The sequence below is a fragment of the Hibiscus syriacus genome, unplaced genomic scaffold, assembly GCF_006381635.1.
Source record: "Hibiscus syriacus cultivar Baekdansim isolate YM2019G1 unplaced genomic scaffold, ASM638163v2 tig00111402_pilon, whole genome shotgun sequence".
In the NCBI taxonomy this organism is placed as follows: domain Eukaryota; kingdom Viridiplantae; phylum Streptophyta; class Magnoliopsida; order Malvales; family Malvaceae; genus Hibiscus; species Hibiscus syriacus.
Window position 1 is genome coordinate 2,283,996 of NW_024063082.1, and position 23,657 is coordinate 2,307,652.

At 37.2% G+C, this 23,657-nt stretch overlaps 1 protein-coding gene across 1 annotated transcript in view; it reads right to left on the reverse strand.

Annotated features, from left to right (window-relative positions):
• The window catches only part of LOC120162380 (two-component response regulator ORR24-like), a 30,461-nt gene extending 9,749 nt beyond the window's left edge, over positions 1 to 20,712 (reverse strand). Inside the window, exons 1-7 of the mRNA XM_039172536.1 lie at positions 20,568 to 20,712; positions 20,331 to 20,483; positions 20,126 to 20,248; positions 19,964 to 20,062; positions 19,622 to 19,704; positions 19,038 to 19,533; positions 18,818 to 18,945 (exon numbers count right to left, since the gene is read on the reverse strand). Coding sequence (XP_039028467.1) covers positions 18,818 to 18,945; positions 19,038 to 19,533; positions 19,622 to 19,704; positions 19,964 to 20,062; positions 20,126 to 20,248; positions 20,331 to 20,483; positions 20,568 to 20,712 — 1,227 coding nt within the window. The remainder of the gene's footprint in view (positions 1 to 18,817; positions 18,946 to 19,037; positions 19,534 to 19,621; positions 19,705 to 19,963; positions 20,063 to 20,125; positions 20,249 to 20,330; positions 20,484 to 20,567) is intronic.
• Positions 20,713 to 23,657: the final 2,945 nt, after the last annotated feature.

Consider the following 23,657-nt stretch of genomic DNA (forward strand, 5'->3'; position numbering starts at 1 on the left):
TCAATATGATCTTTGTTGGGTCTTGCAACCAACATGTCATCCACATACAACAACAATATAACAAAATCGTTATCACCAGACCTCTTGAAATAAGCACAAGGGTCTGCATTAAGTCTGTTGTATCCAAGGCACATAATGAAGGAATCAAATCTCTTATACCAACACCTCGGTGCCTGCTTTAGACCGTACAGAGATTTGTTCAACCTGCAAACCAAGTTCTTCTTTTCTTTTTCTTCAAAACCTTCAGGCTAGAGCATATAAATCTCTTCTTCAAGATTTCCATGAAGAAAAGCTGTTTTAACATCTAGCTGCTCTAGATGTAAGTTCAATGTAGCACACATTGCCAAAACTACTCGAACTGTTGTTAGTCGAACCACAGGAGAAAATATTTCATTGAAATCAATACCTTCTTTTTGAGCATATCCTTTGACCACCAGTCTTGCACGATACCTCTCAACTTGATCGTCACCTGTAGATGCTTGATTTGTCCGGTCCAACTCAAAGTGCTCAATTGGTGGGAGATCAAAACCAAACTGGCAGCCCAACAACTAAGAACCGAGCTCAGCTTCCAGCAACAATGTTTCCCAGCCTCTGCATGAACGGTTTGCCAACTGAAAATGAAAGGACTGCAAACAAAGATAATAACCAAGGCAGCACCAAAACGTGAGGGGAACCGTTAGCAATAGAGAGAGATATGTTGAGCAGTCAAGAAAACCGTAAAGTATCAGTTTTCAATTAACTACCAGAAACGTGGGACACGCAAAAAAAGAACAGGGGAGGTCAGTTTTTTTTAACTACTGGAAACCATCAGAAAGGGGATACTTCACGGGAACAGAACAGAGGATTATAAAAAAAAAAGATAGAAAGCATTACGGGGGGGGATCAAGACAAAAAACGACCAGAAACAAGAAAAAAAAAGAAAGAAAGGGGGTTCTACTGTCCGGTTCAAAACTAATCAAGGAGAAATTCCATCAATATTCAGTGAGGAAATTCGAGCATAGGGGAAAACAATATTTCCATATTACAAGGTCAAGCATTGTAACAATCATTGTTTTTCAGGAAAGTAATAACAAGCAAAGAGCCATTCTTTTGGGTCCGAAATTCTCGAGTTCATGGTCTGAAATTGGTTCAACACCAAATCATGTTGGTTTCGTACGGTTTGAAATCTTGTTTAGACTAGAAGCAAAATCAGAAGAGAAGTTAAAGGAAAGGTTCAGCTTAGCTTACTTTACTGGTTTAGGCCCTCGTCGGATATGTGGGTAGGATCTGATAAAGCATGATTGGGTAGTCAGCATATGTGGGTAGGATTTTTTGAACAAATTATTATCCTGAATTAATTGCTTCATGTTTATTAACCGATCTTTTGTTATATTTGCCTTGTTTTTTTTATGTTTTGCATTGCACGATCCATTACATGGTGTTGATTTGGGGTCGATGTCCATATAGAAGGCCAGTAATATGGAACGAACGGTTCAGAGAGAGGTTGAGGACAATGCAGATGTTTTGAGGTGGTCGGAACATTCCCAATTGACCAATGGAGACAGCGTGATGCCTGGATATGTGTCAGAGTTATTTGGTTACACTCACATCAACGTACGCCAGAATGATATGAGTGAGCTAAGAGAGATATGGGGAAGATGGGAGGCAGCCGATAAGGAGATGTTTTATCAGTTGTACGGCGATATTCCTTATCTTCTGGATGTTTCTATTGACCGAAATCTGTTTAGAGCGTTGGCACAGTTCTGGAATCCGGCTTATAGCTGTTTCACATTTGGTAGAGTAGACCTGACACCAACAATAGAGGAGTATCAAGCATTGGTCCGTTGTCCGAGGTCCCAGATAGATAGAATATATACCAAGCTGCCAGTCACTCCTTCATTTAAGAAGAAATTACTATTGATGACCGGAATGAGTGAAGATTGGGTAGTCAGAAACATTAAGAAGAAAGGAGACAACGAGTGCATTTCTTGGGCTGCGCTGAAAGAAGTAATTGCTCATCATCCTGATAAGAGAAAGAAGCTGGACTTGTTTGCTTTAGGGATTTATGGGCTCGTTATTTTTCCAAAAGTGTTAGGATATGTAGACGTATCAGTCGTTGACTTGTTTGAAAGATTAGACAAGCGTGTGGATCCAATTCCAGCTATTCTAGCTGAGACGTTCCGGTCTTTGAGTTCTTGTAGGCGCGAGGGAGAAGGACGATTTATAGTGTGTGCGCCTTTGCTGCTAGTGTGGATTCTGAGTCATTTCAAACATGTTGAAAGAGCACCAGGACGAGTGTTTCTAGAGGGGTTCTCGCCTTTGAAAGATTTTCTTTCTAAAGAATGGCCTGGGGGCTTCACTGAAGAAAAATGGATGGTCATCTTTAAGGATATCAGAGATGGAGATATTTTGTGGCGAGCTTCGTGGAATACCTCTTCGGATATACTTTACCGATGTGGAGAGCGAGATTGGGTTCCTTTGCCAGGTATATGGGGCTCTGTTGGGTATGCACCGCTACTAGTTTCCAGACAGTATGGGTCAAGGCAGTTCATTCCAGCCACATGGGACTTGGTAGGGTCGGATTTTGCATTCAAAGGAGATCAGTATAAGGGTAAAGTTAAAGGGGTTGCTGAGGCTTGGAAGCAAACTCGTCGCGTGAATTTGTTTACCTATGATCTCGAGTTGTCTCAAGAGTACGAGCAGTGGAGAAGCGGTCGAGTAAATGACAATATCCCGATGGTGAATCCTGAAAATATTCAGCCGGTGGAGGAACAGTTGAGAGTGGTGCCATCTCCATTAGAGTTAGCCAAGCGCGATTTCGAAGCAGAACGGAGACAATGGAGAATGACTTTACAGAAGCTAGAAGATGAAGTGTATCAAAAGGGATTGGAGATTGACATTCAGAATAGTAGAGCAGATCGAATTGAAAAAGTAGAGAAGCAACTTCGGCTAAACTTTGACGATCTTCGGTCAACTTATCAGCGAATGGTAAAAGCTCAAGTAGGTTCTAGCTCGAGTAAGTCGGTCGAATTGAGGCAAGAGGTGGCAAGCCTCAAAAGAGTAGCCGGAGAGAGTCAAGAAGAGCTCAAGCAAAGCAGGCACCAAGTGAAAATTTTATCGAAAGAAAAGGATTCTTTAGAGCAGCGGTTACAAAAGAGTCAAGCCCAGAATGAAAAGTTGAAGGAGAAAATTTCAAGTTTAGAGACTGCATTACGACAATATCGAAACAAGGAAGGTAGCTCGAGCCAGGGAGAGGTTGAAAGTCTGAAAAAACAAGTGAGTGAGCTTGAAGCCATGGTTCAAGATTTTCAGAGGCAAGCAAGTGAGTTATCGATAGTTCCTTATGAGGGGGATATACAATGGCGTTTTCGATGGGAGCGAGCTCAGGCGAGAGTTAAGCAAAGAGAAGACTTTATTGCTTGTTACCTAGAACACGCGCGGGGAATAGCTCAATATTTGGTCATTCTATCTGAGGAAGCCGCTGATGTGACTGAAGAACTAGATCCTGAGGCTGAAGAAAACCAGAAGATTGTAGAGTTACTAGCACATGTACAAGAAATAGGAGAGATGGTGCAAATTTATTTGTGATATGTTTCAACTTTGTAATTGAACGTCGTTCTAATATAAAGAGTTGTTCTAAGGAGTCGTTCCAGGATCAACACCCTGCATTTTGCATATGCATTTTTTAATGCATTTAATTTTTGCATCGCATTTTATTCATTCATAATCATATATTTCATATTCATTAATAAATATCAGCGATAACAAAATGACTCTGTGACAGAGTAATACTGGAAAATCCCAAGCATATCTACAGAACCAGGAAGAAAGTTATGGAAGACAAACTTGCCCAAATTGAGAAGGCTCAGTCGGAGTTACAAGATAATATCAAGAAAATGCAAGAAGATATGATGAATGCCCAAAAGGAGATGTTTGCCAAGTTTGCGAGTATGTTGGAAGGAAGAAATCCAGAACATGGGAAAAGTCCTATGCCAGAAGGTGTAACTGAGGACCCACTTCATCATCCAGGGTTAACCCCAGAACAATCTCAGAATGTTCAAGTGACCCCTGTTCATGTCGAGAAGGTGCACATTAATCCAGTCGGTGCTTCTGTTAACGTACAGCCTGGATCTAGTTCGTATCAGGAAGAACATCAATATCATCAAGTTCCGGACCTTGATGAAGAAGCCAAGAAGGATCAAAACAATCTGTTGGAAGAGAAATGGAAGCAGTTAGAAAGAGAGGTCAGAGCCATAAAGGAAGATACCAGTGTCTATGGATTTGACGCAAATGAGTTAAGTCTAGTTCCCGATCTGGTCTTGCCTCCAAAGTTTAAAGTTCCTGACTTTGAAAAGTTTGATGGTACCAGGTGCCCCTCTGCACATATCACAATGTTTTGTAGGAAGATGACCAGATACATAGGGGACGATCAATTGTTGATACACTGCTTTCAGGAAAGCTTAACTGGCTCGGCAATCCGGTGGTATAACCAGCTGAGTAAAGCTAATATTAAATCGTGGAAAGACTTGGCTAAGTCCTTTCTTGAGCAATACAAACATGTGAAGGATGTTAGACCCAACAGAATGATGTTGCAAGGAATGGAAAAGAAGTCTAACGAGAGTTTTAGACAATATGCTCAAAGATGGAGAGATGTAGCAGTGCAAGTCCACCCGCCATTGGAAGAGGAAGAAACAAATATGCTTTTTGTCAACACCTTAAAGGCTCCTTTTTTCTCGCATCTTATAGGTAATCCTTATCGAAGTTTTGCTGATGTAGTTACGGCGGGAGAAATGATTGAAATGGCTGTTAAGAGTGGGAAGCTCGAGGGAGGAGAGTCTAGTAAGAGGCCACCAACGAGGAAAAAGGAAAACGAAGTCAGTAATGTGAGGCAGTACGATTCTAATAACATCATTGTTTCCCGTCCTCAAGGAGCAGGGTCATCAACACAAAATGACAATAGACAAGGGGCAAGGGACCAGAGGAGAGAGAGGCCTCAATTTGATCCAATTCCGATGACTTATAAGGAATTGTTTCAGATTTTGTATGATCGGCATGTGGTTTCACCATATCACGTGACACCAATGCAACCTCCTTTTCCCAAATGGTATGATGCTAGTGCTCAGTGTGAGTACCATGCAGGGAACCCTGGGCATTCCATTGAGAATTGTACTGCTTTTAAGAAGGTTGTCCAAGCTTTGAGAACGAGGAATGTCATCAACTTTGGTGACAGTGAGCAGCCAAATATAGCTCAGAATCCGTTGCCAAGCCATGCAGGGGCAGGAGTTAATGCGATTACTGAAGAAAAAAGAAAGATAATTGTAAAGAATGTTAGTGAGGTGGTATCACCCATGAGTTGGGTGTGGTGCCAGATGGTCAAGGTAGGATTGTTGAAGCCCAGTTTGATGGGTGAACAGTTTAACAGTGGAGAGGTGTGTCAGTATCATAACAGTGAAGGACACAGTATTCAGCAATGTCCTGACTTCCTATCTTTGGTACAAGACATGATGGACAGTAAAGAAATTGAGTTCTTTAGAGAGATTGTTGAAGAAGAGGAAGCGGAAGTTTGTGCTTCAGAAGGATCGTCTAAAGGGGTATACAATGCCAGTTGTCCCCTAATTATTACTCCCAAAAATTGAGTTGCTGAGAAGGTAGTCCCGAAAGTGGTTATTACACCTCCATCTCCATTCCCATATCGGGATAATAAACAAGTGCCTTGGAGATATGATTGCCAGATGGGAGATGTAACAAAAGAGAATGAGGAAGTAGATGAGGTGAGACGCTTTACTAGAAGCGGTAGGTGTTATTCTCTTAATCCACTTAAAGAGTCTGAGAAGAAGGTTGCAGTTGATAAAGGGAAAAAAGTGGATGTGCAGATAGAAGAGGATAAGCATGTTATCAATGAACCAGTAACCGAGAGTGAAGCGGTAGAATTTTTGAAGTTTCTGAAACACAGTGAATACAGTGTTGTGGAACAGTTACACAAGTTGCCTGCCCGTATTTCTGTTTTATCATTACTTTTGAGTTCAGAGGCCCATAGGAATGCTCTGTTAAAGGTTTTGAACCAGACTTTTGTTCCGAAAGAGTTGCCCATTGAAAAGTTGGATCGGTTAGTTTCCAATATACAAGCTGATAATTTTTTATCTTTTTCTGAGGATGAAATCCCTTCTGGGATGATGGGTAGTCAGAAGGCTTTGCACATTACAGTTAAATGTAAAGGGCATGTGTTGTCCCGGGTCTTGGTTGATAATGGTTCAGCTTTGAATGTGATGCCTTTAGTGACTCTAAAGAAGCTTCCATTAGATAGTACACTTATGAGGACCTGTCAAAGTGTGGTTCGAGCTTTCGATGGGACTAAAAGAGAAGTATTGGGCAAGATTGATGTTCCTCTGAATATTGGTCCAGCAACTTATGAAGTGGAATTTCTTGTAATGGACATTATGCCTACATACAATTGTTTGTTGGGAAGGCCTTGGATTCATCAGGCCGGTGCAGTTCCGTCCACATTACATCAGAGACTGAAATTTGTGATTGATGGAAGGTTGGTATGTATTCATGCTGAAGAGGACATTATTGCTTCTGTTTCTACTACTGCTCCGTATATTGAAGTTGATGAGCAAGCCGTCGAGTGTTCTTTCAGATCGTTGGAGTTTGTCAATGCTACGTTTGTGGCCGAAGGCAAGAAGATACCAAAGCCTCGATTGTCAAACTGTACCAAGATGGGGCTTAGATTGACTCTTGGAAGAGGAGCAAAAGTTGGAAAGGGTTTAGGCCGACAGTTGCAAGGACCGGTGAATCCCATATGCCCTATTACTAAAAAAGATCGATTTGGTTTGGGATATCAGCCAACTTCGAGGGATAAGATGAGGGGAATTAAGAAGGGCCAAGAAATCAGAAAGGCCAGATTGGCTGGTGAAGACCTTAGTTGGGAACCCATGACCTTCCCGCCGTTGAGTAGCATTTTCATGTCTGGGGGGCATATGTTTCAAGGGAATTCAAGGAACACTGAGACGATGGTTGAGAATGCCTTGGGAGATTTAGGCATTAATGGTATAACTGATGATGAATCCGAGGAAATGAGAGTTATGGGCATTTATCCTGCACCACCGGGCTTCGTGTTGAACAATTGGACCGCGGAAGAACTGCCTGTAGTTTACAAATCTGTTACAGAGTAATGCACTGGAACTTTCTCCCTGTTGTTCATACCCTGGGGCAATAGGTGATTTTATGTAAAGGGTTAAGCTGTTTGTTTTTTCTTGCTTTCAATAAAAGATGCATTCTGTTAGTTCCAAATGGAAAACATTTTCCCATTCATTTCATTCATTCATTCTTTGTTGTATATATGTATGTATTTATTTATTTCTATTTATTTATATGGGAAAAGATTCTCCCATATTTATATATGTATATATATCTTCTCTTTCATTATTTTTTTTCAGGAGCTCAGATATCAATAATATGAATGCCAATGACTCTGACCCGGAGATTGATTTTGAGAAGCCTATATGTCAAGGGGAAATCGAAGATTGTGATGATGATGAGGGATGTGAATTACCTTCTGAATTGCTGAAAATGGTAGAGAATGAAGATAAGCAGATTCTACCTCATAAAGAGTCTACTGAAAGTTTGAATTTAGGGACAGATGAAGATAAGAGAGAAATAAAGATTGGTACCACTCTGTCAGTTGGAGGTCGACATGATTTGATAGAATTGCTTCAAGAATACAAGGATGTGTTTGCTTGGTCATACGAAGATATGCCGGGTTTAGATACAGAGTTGGTTGTTCACAAACTGCCAATAAAGCCTGAATGTAAACCTGTACAACAAAAACTGAGAAGAATGAGACCTGAGATGCTACTCAAGATTAAAGAGGAAGTGAAAAAACAATTTGATGTCGGGTTTCTTAAAGTGGCCAAATATCCTGAATGGGTGGCTAATATTGTCCCAGTACCGAAGAAGGATGGGAAAGTTCGAATGTGTGTTGACTACAGGGATCTCAACCGAGCTAGTCCAAAAGATAATTTTCCTTTGCCACATATAGACACTCTAGTGGATAATACTGCTGGAAATTCTTTGTTCTCTTTTATGGATGGTTTCTCTGGCTACAATCAAATTAAGATGAACCCTGAAGATATGGAAAAAACAACATTCGTTACCATGTGGGGAATGTTTTGTTATAAAGTAATGTCGTTTGGACTGAAGAACGCCGGGGCAACATATCAAAGGGCCATGGTGACGTTATTTCACAACATGATGCATAAAGAGATAGAAGTTTATGTCGATGATATGATAGTCAAAGCCAAGACAGAGGAAGAACATATTGTGAATTTGAGAAAGCTTTTTAAAAGACTAAGAAGATGCCAACTAAAACTCAACCCAAATAAGTGTACTTTTGGGGTGACATCTGGAAAGTTGTTGGGATTCATAGTAAGCCAAAAAGGAATTGAAATAGACCCAGATAAAGTAAAAGCTATTCAAGACTTGCCACCCCCACGAACACAAAAAGAAGTCAGAGGATTTTTGGGGAGATTGAATTATATAGCTCGGTTTATTTCACAGCTGACGGAAAAGTGTGATCCCATATTCCGCCTTCTTCGCAAGAATAACTCAGGGGAATGGAGTGAAGACTGTCAAAGAGCTTTTGAAACAGTGAAGAGATATTTGTCGAGCACTCCAATCTTAGCACCACCCATCTCAGGCAAACCCTTGATTCTTTATTTGTCAGTTTATGAAAATTCAATGGGGTGTGTGCTGGGGCAACGTGACCAAACTGAGAAGAAAGAAAGGGCTATCTATTATTTCAGCAAGAAGTTCACTGAATGTGAGACAAGATACTCACCCATTGAAAAGTTGTGTTGCACTTTAGTATGGGCTACCCGAAGGCTTAGGCAATATATGTTGTATCATACTACTTGGCTTATATCCAAGCTTGATCCCTTGAAATATCTAATGGGTGTGCCTGCATTATCTGGAAGATTAGCTCGTTGGCAGATCTTATTGTCCGAGTTTGACATCCAGTATGTAAACCAGACGGCAATTAAAGGAAGTGCTATAGCGGAATTCATTGCAAGCAGGGCTTCGGAAGAATATGAGTCGTTGAGCTTTGATTTCCCAGATGAAGATTTAATGGCTATTTCGGTAGAAGAAGCAGTGGCATCCACTAGCAAATATTGGAAGTTGAACTTTGATGGTGCTTCAAATGCCTTGGGACATGGAATCGGGGCAATTTTGGTCTCACCAGAGGGAGAGCATTATCCTTTCACCAGTCGGCTTAATTTTGATTGTACAAACAATATGGCCGAGTATGAAGCTTGTGTTCTGGGTCTTAGAGCTGCTGTTGAACGCAAAGTAAAAATGCTTAAAGTGTATGGGGATTCAGCTTTGGTAATATACCAGCTCAGAGGAGAATGGGAGACAAAAGATCCCAAGCTTGTAGAATACCGTAAGTTAGTTATGGAACTTGTTGAAGAATTTGATGAAGTAACTTTCAATTACCTCCCCAGAGAAGAGAATCAAATGGCAGATGCCTTAGCCACACTGGCAGCAGCGTTTAAGATGAACGAGCATTCAAATATGATGCCCATTGAAATGAAGGCTTATGAGTATCCAGCCCATTGTTTTAATATTGAAGAGGAAGAAGATGGAAACCCCTGGTATTATGATATCTTGCAATATATAAGGTATCAGAGTTATCCAGAACAGGCTACTGAGAATGATAGGAGAACCATTAGAAGAATGGCATCAGGGTATGTGCTTGATGGTGAGACTCTGTACAAGAAAAGCCTGGATCAGGTTTTGTTAAGATGTGTGGACGCGAAAGAAGCCAAATTGATTCTTGAAGAAGTGCATGAGGGAATATGTGGTACCCATGCTAATGGGCATGTTATGGCTAGGCAGATTATGAGATTTGGGTATTATTGGTCAACTATGGAAACAGATTGTATCAATTATGCCCGAAAATGTCACAAATGTCAGATTTATGGAGATAGGATACATACTCCTCCTCATCCGTTGCATGTAATGACAGCTCCGTGGCCATTCTCAATGTGGGGCATGGATGTTATTGGACAAATTTCGCCCAAGGCTTCAAATGGTCATCGCTTCATTCTGGTAGCCATAGATTATTTCACCAAGTGGGTAGAAGCGGCTTCTTACGCAAATGTTACCCAGTCTACAATATGCAAATTCTTGAAGAAAGAGATCATTTGTAGATATGGTTTGCCCGAGAGGATTATCTCTGATAATGCGTTGAATTTAAATAATAAGATGATGGACTCGGTCTGTAAACAGTTCAAAATAAAACATCATAATTCCACCACTTATCGCCCAAAGATGAATGGGGCAGTAGAGGCGGCCAATAAGAACATCAAAAGGCTCATAGAGAAAATGACTGAGACCTATAAGGATTGGCATGAGAAGTTGCCCTTTGCTCTGTTTGCTTATCGAACTTCAGTACGAACTTCAACTGGGGCAACTCCGTTTTCTTTGGTTTATGGGATGGAAGCTGTCTTACCTATTGAGGTGGAAATTCCCTCACTTCGGATTTTGTCAGAGGTAAAGCTTGATGAGGCAGAATGGGTCCAAGCTAGGTATGACCAGTTGAATTTGATTGAAGAAAAGAGATTGAAAGCTATTTGTCATGGTCAGATGTACCAAAAACGTATGATACGGGCACATGGTAAGAAAGTTCGCCTTCGAGAATTCCATGAGGGAGATTTGGTGCTTAAAAGGATTTTGCCTATTCAGAAAGATTACAGAGGAAAATGGATGCCCAATTGGGAAGGACCTTATGTTGTCAAGAAGGCCTTTTCTGGGGGAGCTCTAGTCCTAACTGAAATGGACGGATCAGAATTACCATATCCAGTGAATTCCGACGCTATTAAGAGATATTTTGCTTGAAGAAGAAATAAAAGAGAAAAAATGAAAAAAATGAGAAAAAACAAAAATGATGAAAAAAACAAAAAGAAAGAAAAAGAAGAAAATGGAAAAGGGAAGAAAAAATGAAAAATGAAAAAAGAAGAAGAAATAAAAGGAGGGTTCAGGATGAAAACCCGAAAAGGGCGTCTTGGAACCAAATGAAGTCTCAAGTTGAAAACCCGCAAAGGGCGACTTGAGTTGAATTTGAAATTCAGAATTTGTGCATGGTGGAGGTTCTGAATCAATTTTGGAAGTGGAAAGAGCTCCTGATATGGATAGTAACAATGACAGTTGGTGATCAGGAATGAGACTAAAGATTAATGAGTCTCGATTGAAATAACCAGGAGAGATATTGAATGCACATGAGATTCAATACTGGTTTAGGGCATCCAATGGTAGAGATTTGGGAGTTTAGAAGTAGCTTCATACTCTTAAGCATCATAATTTTGAAGATCTTTTTGACAGAAGCTACGCTCGAGACATTCTAACGGCGTGCCAGTTCAAAAGCATTTGCATTATTGATATTTGAAGACGCCTACTCTTTTGTTCTTTTACTGTTTCCAGTTAAAAGTTCGCCATTTAGTTGCCTAAAATTCTCTGTATTTATATAAATAAAGAGATGTCTTTTCTTGATAATTTCCCTTTTGCAAACATCTTATTTTGAAAGGTTAAAACATATAGCTTAACTTGAAGTACATGAGATCATTTTGTATTATTGTGCAAAAGATTTTGGAAAATGCAGGTATTCTGAAGTTGACAATGGTTTAAACATGTAAGTTTGTGTGGCCATGGGAAACTAAAATCCTCAAATTCAAAGAAAATCTCAGCCATTAAAAGATGACCCAAGGAGGTTATCATTGGTCGAGAAGTTGGTCAGGGATACTGACGGGTTTCAAGAAAGAAATACGTCAAGGTACTGTTAAGGCGAGAGATATGGAATTGAGATTGTCAACTGGGGTGAACTGATTAAACGTTATGGGCCCAAGATGAAGCCGAGTTCCATCGAGATCAAAAGGAGATAGAGTTCCTACAAAGAAGAAAACACATTGAATTGCATAATTGCATACATTTTAGGCATGAGTAGGATCATGGCATTCATAATCGCATGATGGCTTAAATATCTACAGGTTTCCCAGGGATAGTTGAAGATTGAAGATATGAAAGCATCGAGATGAAGATAACTGGTTTGACCTTTGAAGCAAATCATCTATAAGCCTTCACGAAAGAGTAGTGAAGCAAATAAGTTCGTTGAAGATTGAGTCCTATACTCTCTGAATGAATAGGGAGCGGACAAGTTCGTTGAAGATTGAGTCCTATACTCTCTGAATGAATAGGGAGCGGACAAGTTCGTTGAAGATTGAGTCCTATACTCTCTGAATGAATAGAGAGCGGACAAGTTCGTTGAAGATTGAGTCCTATACTCTCTGAAGGAATAGGGAGCGGACAAGTTCGTTGAAGATTGAGTCCTATACTCTCTGAATGAATAGGGAGCGGACAAGTTCGTTGAAGATTGAGTCCTATACTCTCTGAAGGAATAGAGAGCGGACCCGTTTTGTTGAAGATTTTCGAGTTCTATACTCCCTGAACGGATAGGGAGCGAGCACGTTTGTTAAAGACTGAGTCCTATACTCTCTGAAAGAATAGGGAGCGGACCTGTTTATTGAAGATTTTTCGAGTTCTATACTCTCTGAAGGAATAGAGAGCGGACCCGTTTTATTGAAGATTGTTCGAGTTCTATACTCCTTGAACGGATAGGGAGCGGACCTGTTTGTCGAAGATTATTCGAGTCTTATACTCCTTGAACGAATAGGGAGCAGACACGTTTGCCAAGGATTGTTCGAGTCTTATACTCCTTGAAAGAAAAGGGAGCAGACCCGTTATTTGAAGATTTTTCAAGTATCATTTCTCTTGAAGTAACAGTGGAATGGATTAATCTTTTAAAGTTCTAATGACTTGACAAACTCAATCATCTATTGATCTTTGCTCTATTCTCGTTACACGACAATAAGTAAAGAGTGGCAGCTGTAGATGCTTGATTTGTCCGGTCCAACTCAAAGTGCTCAATTGGTGGGAGATCAAAACCAAACTGGCAGCCCAACAACTAAGAACCGAGCTCAGCTTCCAGCAACAATGTTTCCCAGCCTCTGCATGAACGGTTTGCCAACTGAAAATGAAAGGACTGCAAACAAAGATAATAACCAAGGCAGCACCAAAACGTGAGGGGAACCGTTAGCAATAGAGAGAGATATGTTGAGCAGTCAAGAAAACCGTAAAGTATCAGTTTTCAATTAACTACCAGAAACGTGGGACACGCAAAAAAAGAACAGGGGAGGTCAGTTTTTTTTAACTACTGGAAACCATCAGAAAGGGGATACTTCACGGGAACAGAACAGAGGATTATAAAAAAAAGATAGAAAGTATTACGGGGGGGATCAAGACAAAAAACGACCAGAAACAAGAAAAAAAAAAGAAAGAAAGGGGGTTCTACTGTCCGGTTCAAAACTAATCAAGGAGAAATTCCATCAATATTCAGTGAGGAAATTCGAGCATAGGGGAAAACAATATTTCCATATTACAAGGTCAAGCATTGTAACAATCATTGTTTTTCAGGAAAGCAATAACAAGCAAAGAGCCATTCTTTTGGGTCCGAAATTCTCGAGTTCATGGTCTGAAATTGGTTCAACACCAAATCATGTTGGTTTCGTACGGTTTGAAATCTTGTTTAGACTAGAAGCAAAATCAGAAGAGAGGTTAAAGGAAAGGTTCAGCTTAGCTTACCTTACTGGTTTAGGCCCTCATCGGAGTCTATAGGCGGCATTGGTTGTTCGTTTTGGTTGAGGGTTAGAGAGGAAAGAGGCGTCTAGGCTCATTAGGTCGGTTCGGGTGCTTCATCGTCGGTGACTATCACGGTGGTTCAAGGAGATGAGTGGTCGAGAGATGGCTGTGTGAGTTTGTGAGTTAGAAGTGAGAACTGCGCAGGGAGAGGGAGAAGAAGGGAGCATTGCGGCTGTGAGGAAGAAGAAAATATGAAGAATGAGGGTTAGGTTTAGTTTAAAGTAGGTTTTATATTATAATTTTAGGGATAATTTCTTTAAGGTCACTACACCTCTGCCGTTGATTTCCATTTTGGTCCCAATCGAGTCTTGTTTGTTTTGTAATTTGGACTTCATCTTTCATATACATTTTATTTTAGTCCTGAATGATATGGTATACATTTTCTTTCGTTTGCACATTTGGTTTTCAAGTGTTTGCACGTTCTATTTTAGTCCTTGAACATAGTTGTTTTGAATTATTCTTGGTTTGTACATTTGCTATGTGGTTTTGTAAATCTACATTTTGGTCCAGCATGTAATTGTGGATTTATTTCTTAGTTAGTCATGCATTTATTCGGTTTAGTTCATTTTAATCCATGAATAGAGTATCTTATTATCTGATCTTCATAGTTTTATGCGTATTTAAGTTCAGTCCCAAATGTTGTGTCATTTAGTTCTTGTTATTTTAGGCATTTTGCTTCTATGTTTTTGCATGTTTCGTTTGAATCCCTAGGCTGAATTTTTCATGTTAGTAATTTTGTTCCTTTATTTTATGCGAATTTAATTTCAGTCCTACATATGTTTAGGTATTTATTTCAAATTTGGTACACGGAATGTGATGGTTTTATATGTTAGGACTTTATTTATGCTAAATTTATGATTTTAACTTTAAAATTTATGGCTCGTTCCATTTCAGTCCTTATGTTTGTTTGACATGGCATTTTTATTCATTAGTGTATTTATCTAGGTATAGGTTTTCTTGAAATCATTCTGCATAATTTGCATGATAGCCTCACGCGCATAACTCGACCTATTACATAATTTAACTAAGGGTAATATCCTTTTAATTTAAAATTGTTGAAGTGGGCAGTCATAACTGATTTGAGGTCCGCTTTTAATGATTTTAAATTAAAAGTGTATCCCGAAAGTGAAACCAAAAAAATTGATTCGTCACCTAAAATTTGGGAACGAGAGAAAAAGAAATGTTCGTTTATTTAAATATATCGAGAAAAGGTTGTTATATCTTTAAGATCTGGTCTCGATATTTGTAAATAATCGAACATTCTTTATCTTTCTAAAATGACTTGGTAATTTTAATTTAATTTGTTTGGGTGTTTTTGAATGTTTTAAATTTACATTTTTGTTTTATGGGATCAAAAATTAAAATAAATTCGAATTTGTAAAGTTCATTGCAAAGACGTTAATTAATCGACTAGGTACCGTTTTAGGGCGTTGTGGGGGTGCTAATCCTTCCCTACACGTAACCGACTCCCGAACTCGGATTTTGGTAACGCATACCTCAATTTGTTGTTTTAATTAAAATTAATTTTTATTTAAAATGACATCATTTTTGGGTGCCCAATCACACCCTAATCAAAGATTGGTGGCGACTCTTTGAATTGTATTTTTTCGATCGTAAAGGAAATCTAAAAAATTTTCGAAACGAGAGGTCTTTTAAATCACATTTGTTTTTAAATTAAAAAGAGATAATTAAGGATTAATGTGGTTTTTAAAATCTCACCGTTTTTCACCTTTTAAGAAAAGAATCGTTTCGACATCACCATTTCGCTTGATTTTGAAGACCCATTTATTGTCAATTGGCTTCCTTCCTTGTGGTAGTGGCACAAGGTCCCATGTATTATTTTTATGAAGGGCTTCGATTTCTTCTTGCATCGTCATCATCCACAGTGAAGCATCTGAGCTGTTTATTACCTCCTGGTATGTTGATGGCTCACCGTCCTCTGTTAAAAGGCAGTATGCAATATTACCTTCTATAACATAATCTGAGTGCCAATTGGGACATCTTCTCAGACGATCTGATTGACGAGTTGTTGGAGCTTCAGAACTCTCTGGTTCTTGTTCATCATGTGCTGGTTCTGCTTCAGAATAATCTCCTTCTTCAAACTCTTTTCCACATGTATCTGAGTAGTCTCTGACTTTTCAGCGCTATCATCGTCTTCTTTTCTTTGTAGTTTATCTTCTACAAAGATAACATCTCTACTAATGATCACTTTACGGGCAGTGGGATCCCACAAGCGATACCCCTTTACTCCATCAACATACCCCAAGAATTTGCATTTCCTGGATTTTGGATCCAACTTTGAAATTTCTTGGGAGTTGTACATCACGTACACTATACTTCCAAATATATGGAGGTTTGAATAATCAGCTGGTTTTCCAGTCCACATCTCCATTGGTGTCATCAGCTCTATTGCAGTTGATGGAGCTCGATTCACCAAATAACAGGCGGTATTGACTGCTTCTGCCCAGATTGATTTTTCTAGGCCTGCATCCCTCAACATTGCTTTTGTTCTTTCTAACAAGGTTCTGTTCATCCGCTCTGCCACTCCATTTTTTTAGGAGTGTTCGCCACTGTGAACTGTCTTTTGATGCCTTCTTTCCTGCAAAAGTCATCAAATTCTTCGCTTGTGTATTCTCCTCCATTATCTGTTCTGAAACACTTGATCTTATTTTCAGAATCAAGTTTCACCCGCGCTTTGAAGTTTTTAAAAATTGAAAACACGACTGACTTTTTCTTAATAGGGTGCACCCAACATCTCCTGGAGTAGTCATCAATAAATGAGACAAAGTATTTTGCTCCACCTAGGGACGTTACTAGTGCTTGCCATATGTCAGAGTGAACCAATTCTAGAACACTTTTGCCTCTAGAATTTGATGTGTTGAATTTCAACCGGTGATGTTTACTTGTTATGCAATGCTCACACAAAGGAAGTGATATCTTTGTTAAGCCTGGAAGTAGCTTTTGCTCCACAAGGACTTTCATTCCTTGTTCTGACATGTGTCCAAGTTTCTTATGACATAGCATTGCAGAATCTGAACTACATAAGGCAACAGAGGCTTCTGCTTCTAGCAATGTCTCTCCCTTCAACATGTACAAGTTTGCATCTATCTTTTCACCTTTCAGTACCACAAGCGCTCCACGGAACACCTTCATGATTCCTTTTCGTGTTTCAATCTTGCTAGCATTATTATCCAACAATCCGTAGGATAATAAATTTTTCTTTAGACCTTTCATGTGCCGCACATCTCGAGCAACTTTAATTGTTCCATCATACATCTTCAATTTGATGGTTCCCACGCCAATGATCTCTAAGGCATGATCATTACAACTATACACAGATCCTCCTGAGACAGGTTCATAATGATGAAACCATTCTCTTCTTGAGGTCATGTGATATGTTGCTCCCGAATCAATGATCCATATATCTGCAAATCGTTTTCTTCTTTCCACGGTGGTTGACACTTCACAGCATAGAGCATCTCCATCATCTGAAGTGTTTGCGGTATTGCCTTGTGGATTGGAGTTTTTATTTAGACTCCAACAATCTTTCTTCAAGTGACCCTTCTTTCCACAGTTTTAACACTTTAAATTCTTCTTGCTTCTCGACTTCGATCTACCATGTTTGTGACTGCTGCTTTGGCCACGTTCTATTGATCTCCCTCTCATCGTTGTCATCATTGTTATCATTGTCAACGCTTCTGCTTGTTGCAGATTTACTTGTCTGTCTTCCTTGTTCTTGCGCCGATTTTCTTCTTGTAGAACAGCAGCTGAAACGTCATTGAAGACTAGACTGGTGACATTACTGTTTGTCAAGTTGATGATGAGTTGATCATATGAATCCGGTAGACTTTGAAGTAGAAGTTCAGCACGTTCTTGTTCTCCTATTTTACAGCTTAAGGATGTAAGCTGAGAAAATAAAGTGTTCAGTGTATTTAAGTGCTCCGTCACTGAAGTAGATTCTGGCATACGGAGAGTATACAATTTTCTCTTAAGGAAAATTTTATTGTGCAACGATGTGACCTCGTACAGTTTGGTGAGATGATCCCATATCTCCTTAGCTGTCTTCTTCTCCTCGATACTTGACAATACTTCATCTGCTAATGCTAGATGAAAGTTTGCCATAGCATTTCCGTCCATTTCGATCCATTTGTTTTCGTCTGTGAAATCTACTAGCCTTTCGCTGATAGCTGCTAGACAACCATCTTTCCTCAGGATGGCATTCATCTTCAATTTCCACAATGAGAAATTTCTCCCATTGAACTTTTCAATATCAAATTTCGTTGCCATTGCTTCGTTTACGGATAGCTCCCACTATTTCACTATCGTGAATAGTTCTCTGGAACCTTCAAAGAATGGGTAATAACTTCTTACTTTCTTATGTTAGAGGATCGACCTTTTGGTGGCAACCACAAAGACAATAAGCAGATATTACACACTCTAATCTAGCTCGGATACCAATTGTTGCGGAAGACGGCTATCGGATAGAGCAAAATTGCAACTGATAATTTGAGAAACTAAAAATGAAGATAAAAAAAGACACAAAATTTACGTGGAAAACCCCTAAATAAAATAGGGTAAAAACCACGGGCAACGGTAGAAGAATTTCACTATGAGAAAATAGGAATTACAACTTCTCTCGATCTACCAAGGAGAAAACAATGATAATTCTCTCTTGATAAAAAAGGAGAAAACAACTCTCAAGAAACTCTCTAAATTCTCTCTAGTATTGGAAGAAAGCTAGAATGCTTTGGGATGATTTTGAAGCTATATGAGCTAGGGTATTTATAGTTGAAACTTAAGGACTAATCTTATAAATACCCTAAATTACAATGACTAAAATTAATTATCCCATTACCCAATTTCAATAAAAATTAGGTGTCTAATTTTTGACTTTGACAAAGCACCATTTGGTGCCTAATTTGGCGCCTAAATTATTTGACTTTTAACAAAACTAAGTTAAGAATCAATAAACGCAATTAAATAGTTTCAGTTAGATCCCATAAAGGTAGTTATCATTTAAAAAAGAACAATAATCAAAGCTCTCCTCGCTCAAACCATTGTGGATATGGTTGTTATCCACAAAAGAGACTTGATTGTTGGGCTCAGAATTAAGCCTGGAACTTGTACCCGATGGTGATTCGGTTGTTCCATTCCCCACTGAAGGTTCGGTCACGCCATTCACTGTGGAAACTGGATAGTGCACATTGTTTGCAATCCCTTGCATAATTTGAGATGCCAATGTTAACAACTAACCATTGAGCTAAGTGATAAAATAATCAAATTTGAGGAAAAGGATGACAATTTAGTACCATTAAGATTATATGAAACTGGACTAACTGCAGGAGGAAGACGATAAGCTGCAATTCTTTCTCGTTTCAAAAACTTATATGGGAATACGTAGAACTCAGGACCGCTAGGAAGGATAGTCACAGGGCCCTCACCTTGAAGGTATGGAGATTGTGACTGATAAGTAGTCCCGGAAACAGCCTCCGGTTCAAGATTATGAGGTTGAACGTTCGTTTCTAACAAGTAATTATCGAAAACATCTGGCGTTTGACCACCTAAGCAATTATGAAGATCATGGGATTGGAACGGCACCGATGAGCTTCCGGACGACGGCATTGCCGTGTCCCCCATTGTTGGGCCGAGAGAAGAGTTCAAGGAGTGGACCTCATTAACAGGTAGACCGAGATCAGCATTGAAGTTTTCAAATTCCAATCTTCTACGACAGCTAGTTGCTTCTAATGGGGAACCTTGTTCCTTCATTTTAGCAGCTTTGGCCTTGTTCAACGAAATTCTATATTTCTATTACAAACAAAACAAAGAATAAGGAAAGAAAGAATCGGGATGAATGTGCAAGTAGCAAGATGCGTAGGAGAAAGTTGAAAATTACCTGTAGATGGCTAGCAACATGTTTCCGAGTGAGTCCTTGTTCGTTCATCATGGCCAGTATCCTCATGGGATGCGCCATATTTTCTACAAATCCAATACAAACACAATCACAGTTTCAGTAACATCAAAGGAAATCTTTCTCGGGAACAATTAGTAGCTAGCAAAGTCTTAAATAGCTCCGCTATCAGAAAAGTGGCCGTTATATAGCGGTAGTGGTACCATCTAAATTCGTCATTGTACAACTTTAATACCGTCAATGACAACAACAACACCCGCTATATTTTCAATCGTGATATAGCCAAAAACGCAACTGCAACTGAAATTTAAATAGCCAAGTACTTACTTTTCTCTAACGTCTGAACGCTTTTTACAAACTTTGCATCAAGCCCCGGGGTCCAAACCATCCTCTTTTTCTTCCCATCTTTTTCTGACGGACCATCCTCTGTAGGAGAATTGTAACGTCGCAAACGCTTCTGATATTAGTGATCCCTTGTCGTCTTATTACGAGTAAAATGGTGTCGAATAGTGTTCATGATTTCCTCCTTTTCAGGGCGTTTTCTGATGCAATCTACAGCCCCGTGGGATAGACCCTTGGTTTTGTTTTCTGGGCTGACATCTCCTGTCACCACTGCATTACAAGAGGAAAGAAAACAAAATCTCTTTAATTAATATACTCGGTTACAACAAAATTATAAATAAAGCTTACTTACTTATCAACGGTAACCGCATTTCATGTCTTATCGTCTCCATAAGCTTAAAGGCATCTGAGCTATGAGTATCAACGTCCACAAATACAACGTCAAATCCCTCTTTGTTTGCATTCAGTATCCCTACTGCTTCAGCCGCACTTGTTGCATGTTTAACTGCTTTTCAAAATACATTAAACTTGCTCTCCTTCTAACGAATCAACACATAATATTAGTGTTAGGATTTTATAATCAGCATACCTTTATATTTGCAGTTTACGAGCACAGCACAAAGATACGTAAGGCTGTTAATATCGGCATCACAAGCAAGAACTCGTAAATTCTCGACGGTGAGATCATCATCAATATGAGATCCAATGGGTTTGTTAAGAAAATTATCTTCCATATGCAACTTATTACAAAAGAAGAAAGAAACTCTGATGAAGAAATTTAATCTTATGAAAAAGCGCGTTTCGACAAACTATAAGCCAAGGGGAGCTTTATATAGTGTTAGGGTTTCAAGAAAAGCATATGTGAAGAACGGAGTTTAAAGGCGGCGTGACAAAATCAATACCATAAATTAATTAATTATTGAATCACGGTTGGCCTAATTTTGGAAACAGAATCTACCCTTGATTTAATTATTTAATTTTTTCAATTAAGATTTCTCCCTAAAAAGTTGGGATGAGTAAAGTTTACCTTGTTGGTTATTATATAATTAATTATCAATTTTTTTCTATTCAAAAAAATATAATTAATTATCAACATAAACAATATAATTTCTTCATTTGAAATAAACATAAAATTTGTAGAATAAATTCTTCGTTTGTTGCAATATGATTTTAATTCCCTAAGATTTCATGGAAGGGTGTCAAATTTTTGACAGTTTTTTTAGTTTTTTTTCCTTAAGAGGTGAGGTGAGGATGGAGATACAAAAATGATGATTCGGATTAAAGTGAAAAAGGTACAATAAACATTGAGGATTACTTTATATAATTATAATTAAATCGATTAAATATATAAATAATAAATATTATATTTATTATTGTACTAATTATACATTATCATATAATCAAAACTCATTAAATACATTTAAAATAATTTACTTTCTTAACATTAATTTGAATCATAATCTATTAAAAAAATAACCATAAAAGGCTGTGAATAATTTGAAGGATAATTCTCTCCTTGTTCAAACCATCAAGTTGGCTTGGACGTACATTTGGGAGTAACACAATCGTAGGCATTTATACATTGATTGGGATATATTATAAAGATAACTTTCAATTGAATTTTTTTTGTTCGTTATATTAAATTTTAAACCTTATATGTCGATTAATTTTAGTAATATATATAATAATTTATTATTTATAATTCTAATTTAGGTTCAATACATGTTCTAGTTCAACATTAATTTAAGGTCAATGAAATACTCTGCCACCAATTGGTGGTGAGATTGCTTATTGGAGGCATTATAGATGTAGATGGAAACCATTTTCTGTATTAATGTAAGTAATTTATAATTTTTATATGCCTCATATTTGTATAATTTAATTTTGTACTCGTAAAATCGTACTATATTTATAGAGCTCATGCACTTAGAATTTTAAGTAAAATTTTCATGTTAGATTTATGTAAATCATATATGGACGGGTTAGTTAGTTGATTTAGTTTAAATTTAGTTTGTTGGTGAGTTAATAATTACTCCGATAATACATTTAATGTTTAAATTCAATATATACTAATTGTAATTATATAATTATTCAATGACATTGAACGATAAATTTACATGAAAGTAAAATCTATTTTTTAATTTTTTTTCTTATTTTTTAAATAGTCTAGAATAATTATAAGTTAATACTTATTTATATTTTTAAATAAATTAAAACAAAATAATTATTTTTTTATAATCTAACTCTTTTATTAAAAATTTAATAATTTTTTTTAACTATTAAAAAATAATAATCTTATATACTCATATTTGTATCATTAACTATTAAAGAATAATATCACCTTTGATACATACACTTTAAAAAAAGTTCAATATGATATTACACTTTGAGAGAATGTCTAATGTAATATATATATACAATTTTAAAATGTCAAATGTGGTATATTTTGTCAAAACATTCGATATGATATTTGAACTATCATTCTTTATATTATTATGATACTTGAGGTTAACCATAATAATTTTTTTAATAATTTCGGATGATTACAATGTAGTATCTATTTAGAATCTCTTTTAATAATTGACAATGTGCACACATCCTACAAATACATCTATTCGAATCTAAAACCTCGAAGAAAAACAACACTCCTTTTAACCATAAGATTATTTTCAGAGTTAACAATATTACCAAGTATCAAATTAACTTATGAGAAATACTGCATTAGACATTTTATCGAAGTAAAGATATGAAATTAAATATTTTATAAGTACAAGTACTACATTAAATATTTTATCAAAATAAAAGAATCATATTATTTTAAATATTTTATTAAAATATAATATCATATAATATTAAATGGATAATTTGTCACGGTATAATGTTTTACTAAAACGTCTGTTTTTATTTTTATTTTTATGAATCCAACATAAACATATCTTATCCAATATATAATGAGTTGAATTAGGAAGGTTGATTTTGATCTAATCCAATATTATATTTCCTTTATAGATATTTTAAGTTATAATTTTTTAAAATTATATACTTATAGTTCTTATGTTATGATTATTAACTTAAGATATATCAAGTGTTATAACCTTTCTTGTTTTTTTTTTTCCTAAATTTTTTTTATTTATATACATATCTTTTAGGAGTTTAATTTTTATCTACTTTTACTGTATATTTGCTCATATACTTTTATAGCACGATTTTTTCTATCATTATAATAAACAGACGTTTCGTGTTACATTCATTAATATGTATCCCTTAATCAAAAAATGTCGATAGTATTTTATAATTAAATCCTTTTTTATGACAGTTTATTTATATATTTAGAATTGTCCGTAAAGTAATCTATCAATTTTTTTCTCCGACTCCCTATACACAAATAGTTTTTATGTCTAGGTTCTACTGGAGACATAAGATTATTAATAATTGTTAAATTTTTATGTAAGATATAACATGTATTCAAACCAAATTTCTATTTATAAAAGATGGTTCTATGCACGAACCAACTTACCTTAATTGTTAAAGAAATCGTTGTTATTCTTAGAGGTCATAGGTTCGAGTACCAGTGACTGTAAATGATGATTTAACGCTCATTATTAAATGATTGAAAATATTTAGAACATATACTACGTTATAATCACTTTAGCTTAATAAAAAAATATTATATACAACT